General features: G+C 38.0%; 1 protein-coding gene across 8 annotated transcripts in view; it reads left to right on the top strand.

The window, feature by feature from the left end:
* The window catches only part of ATP2B1 (ATPase plasma membrane Ca2+ transporting 1), a 60,874-nt gene that overhangs the window by 16,894 nt on the left and 29,846 nt on the right, over window positions 1–14,134 (top strand). For all 8 annotated transcript variants that reach the window (XM_039570225.1, XM_039570223.1, XM_039570227.1 and 5 more), the window contains exon 2: window positions 9,103–9,514. In XM_039570225.1, coding sequence (XP_039426159.1) covers window positions 9,310–9,514 — 205 coding nt within the window. In that variant the 5' untranslated portion in view covers window positions 9,103–9,309. The remainder of the gene's footprint in view (window positions 1–9,102; window positions 9,515–14,134) is intronic.

The raw sequence follows: 14,134 nt of genomic DNA, 5'->3' as shown, positions 1-14,134 counted from the left end.
TATGTTTTTAAGGATCATAGAAGTACATGGAGAAAGCAAGGCCAGTGAAAAAAAAACCAAACCAACATTAGTGAAGGAAGAAGTGCCAAAACCATTGGAGTACTGTATAATGCATGAGAGATGGACTTAGAGCAGACCCAAAATGAAGCACCTTCTCTCAGTGGCTGAAGTGCTGTAAAGAAGAGTAGAAAAGCACACAAGAAGTTACTGTTCTGGGCCTGGGGTTGCCTGTGTGTCTGTTCCAACAGCAGACTTCCCATACTCTATTACTTCATTAATGCTGCTGGCAGAGTCAATGGCTTTTCCCAGTGCAAAAGGATAAGGGTGGCAGGTGTAAGTTGCAGTGTGGTTAGTGTCAAATAGTGAGAGCTGCTTCAGGACCCCTGTGAGTGGGAGTGTTCTGCCTAGTGGGAGTGTGCTACCTACTGTAGCACAGCCGTGCCTTTGGTCACCTGAGGATGTGATGGAATTGCTGCTTTGCTAGATTTACTAAGTGCTGCTAAAATCTCAGCTTTGTGCTTTCTGTCTACTAACACTGCTTATACATTCCCTGTCTTTGTTAAAGAAACAAACTGCTGAGAGAAGTGTTTATTACCTTATATTAAATGATGGACCAGGGATTATCATGTGTGTGCTGATCACAGAGCAGTTAATTTACCATCATTCTACAGGCAGGTGCTGATAGCTATATTGCAGTAATGCCTCAACGTGTGTAAAACAATCCCAGACCAGCAACCAACCCCGCATAAATGAGGAAGTTTGGAGTAGCTAGAAGTGTCTGACAGTGCAGGGTGCATGACAATTTAGCCTTGAAGTGGGTGTCAGACTTCAGAAAGATGGAAGAGTATTATCATGAGGAAAGACTAGTTTTGAAACCGGAGAAGTCCCTGAAGTATAAAGCAGTATGTAGCCTCACTAAATGGTAAAATGTGTCAGATAATACCATGAGATGAAACCTACTGAACATGCTTCTTACCCTGTACCAGAAAGAGGAGGCCAGTATCTAATCCAGTAGAATGGATTAGTGAGCTAAGCTGTCGAAACTTATCAAAAAGAGCTAAAGGGATGACCAGTATAATCATAATGAAGAATTTTGCAAGAGATTTCACACTTGCATTTCTGCAAAGCCACACACTGAATTCTCAAATTCAAGTATTGAGGTAAAAGAAACATAAAAAGGACCCCTGAACTTCTTGCCAGAACCAGCAGGAGCAGCAAACTTGTGAAGTATTTCTCAAAGTGCTGCTCAAGTGTGAGCTAGTTATGATATTTGAATTAAAAACCCCTCCATCTCCTTGGAAAGAGAAGATGGCAAACATAACTGCAGTTTTTGAAAGGGATTTTCTCAGAATGACTCTTTAGCCAGGTTATTTGGTGTGTTTCTGGCAGGCAGGAATTAATGACATTCAGGGGAAGCTAGCACAGCTTTCAAAATATGGGTTTCTGAACAAGTAAGGCTCTTTGAGGGTTTGAGGATAAAGGTATACTGTGGTCTGCTATTTCCACAAGACTTGTGAAAAATCTGAAGATGAAGGTTCTCAAACTGGCTTGTTACAGGATGAGAGGGAAGCTTCTTAAATTTTGGCCACAAGAGGACAAAACATATATATAAGACTAATTTTAAATTTCCCTTGAAGTTTTCTGAATACAAGAAAAATTGGGTAAGAATGGACTTTTGCTTTAGCCTGAAAACTCATAAATCTAAAACCTCTTGATATCATAACGCATGGTCACAGTCAAAAGCATACTGCTCTGCTTAAATGGACACAAGCATAAAAATACTTTCTGAAAGGAAGAAACGGGGAGTGTTCAAATCAGGATGAAATGGTAAATATAAGTTCTGTGAAAACAAGGTAAAAAGATTTCTCAAGACAAGTCATATACCTGTAGCTGATAAAGTCAGCTGCTGTTTGCTGACATTATTGTCAGAACTGACCAGCTGGATGCATTGCACTGAGCTTTAAATGCAACAAGTAACTGAAATCCAGGAATCCATTCCATCTCTGTTGGATGAAATTTGGTGCCATCTCACTTCACCTTTACTTGAAACTTAGTTGCATATAGTGATGTCATGTGCCTCATTTAACACATACCTGTCAGGGTTTGTGACCAGAACACTTTTTGCATTTTGGGAATGTCAGTAAACTCTGTTGTAGTCTTACGATGCATCATTTTAGTGAGTAGGTTGCCATGCTACCATCCTATCTTTTTTTTTTTTTTAAGAATTTCAGCTTTGTCTTGTAATTTTTGTCTATGGATTTGATAAATGTTGATGAGAAAAGCGCGGTAAGTTGTTAATGAACTTAGTAATGTTAATGGATGACTTTACTACATTTAAAAAAAAAGCACTTTTAGGTTTATATATTATTAATATGACAGATCTGATAATAGCACTTAGTTTACAGCATAATTATCCCAAACTGTGCAGGATTAAGAGACTTGAAATCCTCAGTCATTTATTTAGGACTCAGTGGATCTGAAGGGAAGGAAAATATTGATGGCCATTGGGCAAACATTTTTTTCTTGCATTTTGAACCAACAGCAGGTTTGCCTTCAGCCATCAGCTGCCTTAGTCCAAATTTTGGCAGCTTCACTCACCTCAAGTTAGATGAGGAAGCTGACACACACAGTAAATGCATTCTAGGTACTTGAACACATTCAAAATTACTCTGGAAGGGACTGAGTCCTATTTAGAGGTTAAAACTTTTTTTTTCCACTGGGATTATAGTCTTAAACTGGAATAAGCTTGTATCGCAAACAGTTCTTTTGAATGTAGCCTTCAGTTTATGGTGTCATGGAGCAGAAAGTAGATGAACCTAGGAAAAGGAAGTACAGAGAAGGAAGCTGCAGGGCCTGTGGGTGGAGAAGAGAGAAGCTGCCTGAGTGTTGGTCAGAGCTGTGCACTGCAGGAAAGTTTTAAGTGGTTACGCTTTTGCAATGTTGTCTCTTAAAGTGTTTGTCGTCTTGTGGACAAACCAGCAATGTAATATGAAATAGGACACTATAAAAGCCTAGTATTCTAAACACATGGGATACTTGATGCTTTCTTTAATGATGATCACAGTGGTTTTGTCCTCTGGGGTTTTCCAGTATGTCTCAAAGTCTGATGCTACTTGAAAATGTTCATAGGTTTTCCTGAAGCCCTTCTTGTTGTATCAGTCTGTCTGTTTTTGGATCAGTAATATCTATTTAGTTCCCTCGGAAAGCTAATAATTAGTTATAACTTTGGATAAAATAGTTTCCTACTCAGACTATTCTATACAGCACTTTCTCATCTTTTTTCTTAATCCAGCTGTCACTACAGCTGGAGTTGAGTTGTGTGGTGAGTGTGGAGAGGCCATGGCTTGGACAAGGCAGGGCAATACAGGCCTGTGCAGATGGTCGATGGCATATCACCATGTCTGCTTGCTTGCTGGGCTCCTGGCAGAGGCTGTGGACCAAGCTGCTTTGTAAGAGGAGCTCATGTCCTTCATGCCATAATAACTCACCTTCAAGATTTGTACAATTTTTCCTTCCTGCTACCAGAATAGGAGGGAAATGATGCAGAAACCTGTGTGTGAACACTGCTAATTTGTACTACTACCAAACTGACTTCAGACTACTGAAGTCCTAATTTATTAGCTATCATTTCAATACGAAATAAATTAGGGGTCTCAAAGGAAAGGAACCACCAATGGATGAAACTGTTACTACAAGTGTCAATCACAGTAGGCAGCAGCAATCCCTTAGATTAAGTGCCATAAATCACAGAATCACAGAATAACTTGGGCTGGAAAAGACCTTTAAATGTCATCCTGTCCAGCTTCCCTGCAACGAGCAGGGACAATACCAGTGTTGAGACCCAATGCAGAATCTAGGCCAGTTTTTATTTCAGATAGGTAAGTACATCTGCTTCCCAAGAGATTAAGCTTCAGGATGAAATCAGATTTCTCTTTGAAAATGAAGCAGAAGTCGTGACCTTTGATGAATTTACCATTTATAGCACATAAGCTGTGATAGCTGAAACTTGTCATTACAACACTGTTGGGCATATTTAAGGCTGAAGATGATATGCTAAAAACTTTGTGCCCTTTCTCTCTTAGTTCTTCAGTCTACTTGTACTCATCTCTTCATAAACCAGGCTGAGATGTTTGCGCTAAAACAATAGCGTGGCACAGAAATGATTTAGCTCCTATTTGTTCAGTTAGGCACAGTTTAACTTATGGAATAGTGACTTGTAAATGCATGCTGTTCTGTGTTAGTATTTTGCTTTATCAGCATTTATTCCTTTTTCTTGTGAAACAGCTGGTGAGTTTCTGTCTCCTGTCAAGTAGATGGGAGGGTCTGTCTTACAGTAAGAAGGCTGACCCTGCAGAACAGACCTGAGTCAATTGCAGCGTGATTTCCAGGTTACTTTCTCAATTACAGCTACTTTCCATTGTAATAACATTCCATTATAATAATATTACAGACAGCTTCCCTTTCTTTCTTCCCCCCACCCCTGCAATGTCATGTGATGACGTGAAGCTGTGGATCATACCCAAACTAAAGTACGCAAAAGCATATTATATTTTTTCAGTATATTCAAAGCTGCAAGCAGGTTAAAAGGCATGACAACTGAAACATATGGGGACAGTTATTATCACAGCCACCTCTTGGTATGCAGATCTGTCTGGTATTCATTGAACTAATTAGATTAAACAAAGGCTTTCCTGAGATAATCACTTTGCAAGCCCTTTCCTATATTACAGTGTCCAGTTCTAGTGTGTTGTTGGAGGTCAAATGCTAGTACCAGTTAATGCTCAATATTTGAATGCATACTGTTGTATAAATTAAAGATGTATAAGTTAAATTGTATAAAGATGTATAAAATAAATTGAATGACACAAGATTTATATTTGCTGGAGCTTTGACTCTTAAAGTATGAGTTTACTTAAGTGTTTTAATGTTGATTAAGAAAATTGCATTTCCTTGTAGGTTAGTGAAGCAAGTATTAAACGTAAATGTAATCATAGGAAAGGCTTGGATAGGGGTCTAAGGTATGCTAGGTCCTGTGCATCTGCGAAATAGTAATTGTGCCACTTTTAAGCTCTGCTGTTCACCCTTGTCAGTGCATAGCCTCTGTAAACTATCTCTTCAAGGCAGCCTTAATTTTAATGACTGTAGAACACAGATTATAGCTTTCTTTAAATAGAGGGAATCTCTACTAAACACTAAATCACTAATTATGAAATACTTTCAACTGTGAAGGATGTTTTCTGGAGGCCTTGCTGAAGCATAATTAATGTTCAAGACTGCCTCTATAGTAGCAGCTTTTTGGGGCAGGAGGTTAATGTGGGTCTGTGTCTAAAGTGTGGTCACAGGAACACTTCAAGAAACATGTCACAGCTTCTAGTTTGGTCAGCAAAGAATGTTCTGGTAGCACTAAATAGACAAGTAATCTATAGTCTCTCCATGCTTTGGTAAGCATCTCTACATGTAGACTTCTGTTTAGAGCTTTTCCTTTCTCCAGTCCAACTACAGAAGCTTATGAGGTTGTTGAACTTCCAGCATTGGCAAAATTATTTAACCTTTGTTTCATGGGTGATGAGTTTGAATTAGTGTCTTTGTCTGGTAACAAAGCACACTCCCATAGCAATCAACAGTAATTTGATTTGGGTAAGGAAGTTACTCCTCATAAGCAGCTACAATGAGGTGATGTGTCAGTGAAGTTACTACAGCCAAAGAGCAGCAAGGTCTTCTTGAGGGGATTTACACAAGTATCCGAATCCTACCTATGAGATTATGTGCTGCTACTGAAAGGTGCCTCTGCAGTTCAAGTTTTTTTGTCACTTGAGTGTGACAGAGAATAGCTTTTAAAGTTATTCCTAGTCTCAGTGATATAAGTGATAAACAAAAGTGTCATTGGTAAAGGATTATCCAAAAGTTGATGTGTCTAATGAAAGATAGACGTCTTAATTATTTTGTGTGCAGATTGTTTAAGCTGGACACTAACATAAAACTTCAACTGAATTAAACTTTAAATAGGCTGGAACTTCAGCAGTGTGTATAAATGAGTTTTAGCTTGATCAACTATTTCTTTAATTTAAAATTTTAGATATTAACAGATTGGAAGTTGGAGGTGAGGTACTTTAAACTGTAGTGCTTCAGAGCTCATGCTATTCAGTTATTTCAAATGGCTGATGCAATAATTGAGAACTGGAACATTGGTAAAAACAAAATATTTCATTAATTGGGAAGATCAATACTATTAGATGGTCTGTGTAGCTTAAAAGTGCACTTTTTTATGCTACCGAATTTCACTGTTGATAGTTTCATTATGCATCGCCACTAATGTTACAGAAGTGGACTGTTGGAACTTGCTGTAACAGGAAGTGATTGGATGTTGCGAGATTTGACATCAAAACTGCATTAAGAATATTTCTTAAAGGAAATTTCTTTGCTGATTCCTACAGAAAAATCTCTGTTAAACTAAGTCCATCCTGTACCTGTATGACAAGAAGCTATTGTGCCCTCTGTTGAAATGTCTGGTAAAAATGGGCTACTGAAGCAGATTCTGGTCTGATTTTGTGTAACAACTGATAACGTTTAATCGAGTTTTTATGATCTGGAGCAAAACTGCACTCATGCAGTATTCAGAATTTGAAGTCTTCACACTGTTCCTTTCAATTTTCCTCAGTTCTTTCCTAAAATGGATGCGCCAAACAGTTCGTATCACTACTAGAGCTGCTCTGTAGAACTGCACTGTTTTTGTAGTGTTAGTGCATGCTTATTGAATTTGCCTGTGAACCCTAGGGGCCCATTGGTATGTTAGCATGTCATTTGGAGCATATGAGAACCCCCTTCAGTATAAACTTAGTAATGACCAATCACTGGATTATTATTTATTAGTAAAAATTGATATAGATGCATAAAGATGCTAAAACTGGAGTGCAAAGCACATTGAGTTATATTAAGCAGTGTTACTACTCTTAAGTTTACTTACATATGAAAGCAAGTCTTGCTCACTCTACACATATATATGGAGAGAAAGTCTTAAAATGTTTGATGTCAACTGAACAGTGACTAGAGGTGTAGTTTTCCTATTCTTTTCTCTTGGATTTGGGTGTATTTGGGCATTAAGTACAGAGCTCCTGCTAGAGGCTTGAACAGAGCTTTTCTTAATTAAAATTGAATCAAGTTTGATGTAATTGGTTGTGGGGCCTTCTGCTTGGTCTATTTTTGCCTAATTAGCAGCTGCAGCATCTTCTCCATAGCTATACAAACTCATTTGCCTGATCTGCTTCTTGTTATACTGTCATAGCTTATGATCAGATGCCAGCTGATAAATCCTCCTAGGCTACCAGCTGGACAACAACATCCAGCTTTTGGGCATTAGATAACAATGTGGCATGTCTTTCATACATGGTTTGCATGAATTTCTTCACTTGCAGGATACTCTTAACAGAACACATTACAGTCTTAATCATAACTACATCCTAGCATGCAGGCTAACAATATCATCATGAACTCTTCAGCTGTTGTGACATTTCCTTGCAAGTAACAGAGAAAACAATGAAGATTTAAAATTAATTTTTAAATTAAATGCTTTGTTGATGTTACAGAATGTTGGAAGATTTATGCATGTGAATATTGATTGCTTTATGCGTTTTGTCTCTGGAAAACAGTGGCTTTCTCAGAATCTCCTGTGATGGAAAGAGAAGAGCAGTTGTAGTTGCAGAAATTGTAGTTCTGCCAGTGATGGGACTGTCACTTGTGATTCTGTGGCATCGGTTAAGGGACTTAGTGTCAGTGGTTGTTCTCAGTGCAAATGAAGTACTGTGGCATGGTGCTTTAAATGGTGGATTTAGTATAGCTGAAACTGATTATTTCCAGAGCAGAAATCTGAGTCCTTCCTGGAACTAGGACCTCAAATTTCTGGTAATTGGGTGCTTATACCTTTACTTCAACATAGACTCAGCAGTTCAGCCAAACAGTCCTCTAACCTGTCAGGGCAGTAGCTAGAAATCTTTTGTTTCCTGATGCTTTCCCTTTGTATTTTTGCCTTTGCTAGGCATATGACACCTGAGGGTCTTGTTGACCTGGAAATGTCCAAGTTATTGTTCCTCTGAGACTGGAAGTCATAATGTTTTGTGGGGGCATATATTGTTACACATGCTCATTGCACTCTATTATGTCAATAAAGCTGACTTACATGATCAGATGTCTGTTTTTGGCACACAGCAAATCTTCACATAGGCATGAGGAGTTTGTGTGTGCACTTCACTGTTGTGTGGGTACATGTGTATGTGCAAAATGCGTCACCTGAGCAGGGATTATGTATAGAATGCCTGTGCAAGTTCAGAGTCCTGTGGCTAGATGGTAATTTCTCAGCTACAGTGCATTGATCATCAGATGGAAGAGCTGCTCTCAGTCTCCTTATCCCTTCTGTAAGAAGGTGGTATTGTGCAATTTTCCCCTCTCTTCGAAGACTTAAATGGAGATACTGTGGGAGGCTTGAGTTGTGATGAAATAGGCTGGAGCAGGGCTAAAACTGTATGGATGTGATAAATTTATTAAGCGCTAGGTCTGCCTGAAAATATAATCCTCCTTGGAGTGCAAAAGTACTTCATGTGTGGGCTAGCTTAGTGTTGAAGTGTTTTTTCTTGAGGTTTGCACAAATGAATTAATGAGAACACACAAAAGCCTGCTCTTCCCAAACTCTGTGGTGAGAGTGTCATTGGAAAGTGGGGATTTTTAACTTAAACATGTTCCTTTCCCCATGTGACACCACTTGTGGATGTTACAAGCTCCATTTCCCTGGAAACAGATTTAATTTTAGGTATTTTTAAAGGTTCCTGCTTGATGATGAACCATATGGGCATGTGAAGGAAAATGCCAGTGTTAAAGGCAACAGCTGTTAAAAAGTTAATGACTTAAGGAAATCCAATAATGCAAGGTTGTTTTGAGATGGGAAACATCCATTTTTTCCCTTGTCACTCTTGCCTGCAGAATGCAAACTAAAAATATTATAGGAAATTAAGAAATTTGTTCTGTAACCTCAGTACAAAGAATTAGGGTTGTCTTGCAATGCATTTCAGTATAGCTGTTATGTAACTGAATGTGTGTTTATTCTCTCCCTAGATTGTACATGCCTTTTGGCTTTGGGGAACAGAACGCGCCATGGGACAACCTCAAAGATATCTCTCCAGACGGGGTCTCTTGCTTGGGTGATGTGTCTGCTCTCCTGACTGTCTTCATACCCAAAGGATTTATTTTCCTCTTGGAAATATTTTAAGTTGAAATCTTGTTCCGTGCTGGAAACTGTCTGCACTAAAGACTGCATGCATCATGGGTGACATGGCAAACAACTCAGTTGCATATAGCGGCGTAAAAAACGCAGTAAAAGAAGCTAATCATGGAGATTTTGGAGTTACTCTTGCAGAGCTCCGTTCTCTTATGGAACTTCGAGCTGCAGATGCACTGCATAAAATACAGGAATGCTATGGTGATGTACATGGCATCTGTACAAAGTTGAAAACTTCACCAAATGAAGGTAAGTCAATTTTAACGCTTATTGAGGAAACTCCATTTAGGAAAAGCCTTAGTCAGCAAACTGCTTTTTTTAATAGAATAAAGTTTGTAAAAGTATTTTAGTTACCATAACAAAATATTGCTTCTTGTTCCTCTAAGATAGAGGTATTCCATGGTAATAAGTAATCTAGAGCTTTTTTCAGTTGGTCTAACTGCATGTGAGATGATGTACCAATGAAGTTGCACTTTGAAACACACTTCATTGATGTAGGCACCCATATACGAAACAGCAGTGCGACATAGCAGTGTTCAGCTCACTGTGAAAGCTGTGTGAAAGCTGATGGGAAAGCATCAATTTTGTGAACACTTCATCTGACAGATAGTTCACAATTCAGATCATGCTGTTGTAGACCCCAAGGTTTTAGTAATCTAATGCAGGGCTTATTAATGCTTCTGTGTGGCTGCTTAGTTCTTGCATTTGCTAATGCAGCAACTTTTAAAGCTGGTTATGTGTTTTCTATTTGTGCTACATTGAATTCTTAATAGCAGGATCTAGTTTTTAAACCTACAGTATTTCTGTAGATTCCGTTTAAGCGATGTAAAATAACTATGAATATGACTTGAAGCATTAACATATACTCTTAGTGGAAGGTTTGCAAAGTGACTACAGGATCTTATTCTGTAGAAATAAGTATCTTTTGTGGAGTCATTGCCATGTTGGTTTTAGTGGCATTCTGTAAAGTGTGGCTACATGATGCTTTTGTTATCTAGAGTTATTACTCCAAGATAGACAGTACAAATGTGAAGAAATAAGTAAATAAATTTGTTAAGTCTCCTTCTTGAGAACATTCCAGAAGTTCTCCTTAAGACTTGGCTGTTTCTTACTGCTTTCTTCCAATGTAAATGAAAGCTATTAAGTGTATTTGTGAAAGATGGAATAATGTACTGTAGTATCTACATACTGTAGTATTTACAGTAAACTGTACTTAGATAAAAATATGTAAAAACATTAACTGAAACTTATTGTGAAGTCCTGCTGTTATGAGTAATTGAGAATTACCAAAATCAAGATTCTGGCAAATTGTAGTGTCTCTGCATTTAAGGACTCACATAGCTCTTAAACAATGTGGTGTCATGTTGGTGGCAGTAAAGTACCTGCTGTCTTAATCCTGGAGAGCCGTTGCTTTCTGTTCTTCAGAAATGCTATGGAAAGATTTGTCTTCTTGGACCAAGAGCAGCCTACTAATGCCGTAAGGTACCTCTGGGTACATCTGCATTTAGCATGTTTTGACTTGATCTGCTTTTAAAGCCAGACTCTTGATTTCCAGACTCCTGAAATTATCAGTACATGAACTGGGCTCCTCTTACCAAACTGAAAGTAGCCAGCTGACATAGCTGAACTACCAGTGAATGGGAGTAGACCAATTTCAGGATGAAGAAGTTTGTAAAACATAAAGAGTACAAACCTCTGTTCCTTGGCAATTGTAAAGTACAGTGCATGTGTGTGAAGCACACAGTGTAACACATCTCAGATAGGAGCAATAGGCTCTCATTACCCTGTTGACCTGTTGCATAATATTGAAAGGCAGTTTCCTTTCTCCGTGAAAAGGGATATATATTTGTACAACTGGGAATTGAACCAAGAGTTGAATCTGTTGTACAGTGATCTCCAAAGTTAAAGGTCCATTATTACTGCAAGCTAGGTGGGCATACGATTTTAGATAGCCACAATGCACTAAGCACCAAGTTCCTCATATACTGCAGGATTCACTTTGTCTCTTAATGTAACAAACACACAGGCTAACACATGGGAGTGATGAGTGTCAGTGTATTAAAACTCAAAAAGGTTGGATGCCCTTTCCTGCAGATTTATTGTGTTGTACTGAGGGCTGTGTGATCAGGGCCTCTCCCTTTCAAAAGGATTTGACATTGAGATGTACACTGCAATCAGTTAAATGCAGTTGCTGACTTGATAAAAGGGCACTATTTTTTTAAAGTGTGAAAGAAGCTCATAAACACACCAAAGCCTCAACAGTTGAACATGGTAACTGGCTCAGAAAAGGCTAATTAAGATGAGTTGGAACAACATCCAACAGAGGTGTCATTTTGGCTGTAAATCACAACATTAAATTTTAGAGAATCAGGTAACCTGCTATAAATTTTTCAGAGGTAGTTCTGGAGAGCTCTTGTAAAGGTAGAACTAGGTCTCTGCTTTTGTCAAATTCAAATCTTAGGTATAGAAAGGGAGGCAATACTAATGGAAAGAAAATCTAGGCAAGATCTTGCAGGAAACTGTTATGTGTTACACTAGTACTAGCTCTCTAAAATCTTGTGGCCCTATGACACTTTTTCCTAATCAGATGCTTTCTTTATGACATGACACTCTTGCCATTATGCAATTACCAGGAGCTTCACAGGAAAAGTACAGGTACTTCTGACATGGTACTCAGTGAATGAGTTCAGCTTGTTCTTTGCTGTGAAGTTGTTTACAATGTAAGGCAATGTCTGTTTTCAGGCAAAATTTGAATCAAACTTATCTGATTTGAAATGAGAAATGGGAACAGTCCTTTACCAGTATTACTTAAAAAAAGGACACCGAGCAGACTTTACTGCTTACATTTATACAAATGTGCAAAATGAATGTTAGACATATTGTTAGTAGCAAAAGTCTGTCTTACGTTCTGGAGAGATACAGATATTTCCATAAGTCTACATAATTTTGATTGTCTAGTAACTTATTTCTAATAAAATTTGTATATGAAGCATAAATAGTCCCTTGTCTAATATTTTTCGAGCTTAACCCCAAGTAACATAAATTACCCTAGTTAAGACACATAATGAAGAATATAATGACAGTAGTTTTGACCTCAGGACTGTAGATTGTGAACTGTGAAATTGCCAGCTGTGTGGTAAATGTAGCAAGTTCAGTAATGGTGCATGGTGTATTATGGTGTATACTAAAAATACAAATGGTTTTTGTCTTTGCTAGGCTTATTTACTAATCTTCACTAAGTGGTTCTGATAGTAGCTTGACTTTATATAGCCTCATTGGGAAACACTTTTCATTCTTCAAAGACCTTTGCTGTGTACTTCTGATGTTCTGCACTGTGGTACCCTGTGAAGGGAGGAAAAAAGTGATGTTGCTATGCTAACATTACGTAAATAAATTTCCAAACTCTGCTGTGTTAAAAGAATAGAGAAGTGGTATCTATTGCACAATAGCAGTATGGCCCAGCCTTTTGGAATGACCACACTGTCCTGAGTTTCTCTAGATCCAAGTAATGGATAGCTTGATTTTGAAAACAGTCTTGCAGTGCTCTTTGAGTTGAGAATGAAAGTAAGCACCTTAAAGCTTGAACTGCAAGAAGTGTAGGGTTATGGCTAATGAGTACAATGGCTCCTTTGTATTAAACATGAATTCAAGGTGAATTGAAGAGTGTTAGAATAAATGTAATTCATTATATACACAGAGTATGTTTAATTTGTTTCACTTTTGAAAAGATCTGCTCATAATTTGCTTTTCGGTTACGTGATTATATAGCAGTTGTTAGCATATAAAATTGAGCTTTGCAGTTCAGTAGTCTTTTCAAAGTGTCTTGAAATATGTGATGATTCTAGGAAATGTCTGTTAGAGGTGTTAAATAGCTCCCTTGTTATGAAAGCCAGCTGCAGTGACTGCTGTTCATATTTATTACCTAGTATGTTTGCAATGCCTTTATCACTAAGCAGTTGGGTTAGCTACTAAAAAAATTTCAACTAAGAAAATAGTTGTCTTTAAGCAGGGGTTGATCACAACCTTGGGCAATATGGTTGAAGTATCCAGACCTTTGCTCTGAACATGCCTTGAAGTTTGGCAATTTTGCTTTGAAAAATGAGCTAGTAGCTTAATTCTGAATGGTGGGTTAGTTAACTGGAAACTTTCAGAGGAATAAACAGGAGGTGTGCTCACAGAAGACCTTGAGTGCATGACCTTGCACTGAAAATACTTGGTATTCCTTTATTTTTAAGATCTTGGCAAGTTCTTGAAACATGCTGTAGCCTTTGGTGTAGACCCCTCACTCTTGTCTGCCTTGTTTCCCTTAAGGATGGTACAAGAATTGAGACAGAGGAGGACTCAAATATGCCATATAAGAAAAAAGATAGATACAAAACTGAGGTGACAGACCCTGCATAGTTCTAAACATGGGCTTCTCTCTGTGTGAGAGGAGATAGAAAGTGAAGCTTCAGAAGAGCAAATAACTACCACCAATCCAGGTGGAAGCAGCATCTTTCCACATGATGCCTGCAGAGCTTCAACAACTTTTAATAGTACTTTATATAAAAATTAATATGGAAATATAATAATTATAATAGTTACATTATTAATTATAATAAATATCTCATTATAAATATTACATTACTTTTAGGATCCTAGGATGTTGTCTCTGAATACAGAATCCCTACACTGGGAACCAGAGCTGCCTTCACGGGCTGTGGTCTTGCTAAAGCTTTATGGTGCTACTCAGTCTCAATAGTAGTAACTCTACTAATGATCTTGTCTTGCAAACTTGTTTACTTTGAACGAAGGTATGTGTGTTATTATTACTCTGTTCCTATGTCATATTAAGTGACATATTAAGCAGGTAGACCATCAGCTTTATTT

Source organism: Corvus cornix, chromosome 1A (assembly GCF_000738735.6).
Source record: "Corvus cornix cornix isolate S_Up_H32 chromosome 1A, ASM73873v5, whole genome shotgun sequence".
Taxonomy (NCBI): Eukaryota; Metazoa; Chordata; class Aves; order Passeriformes; family Corvidae; genus Corvus; species Corvus cornix.
This window is presented reverse-complemented; position numbering and strand designations above follow the sequence as displayed.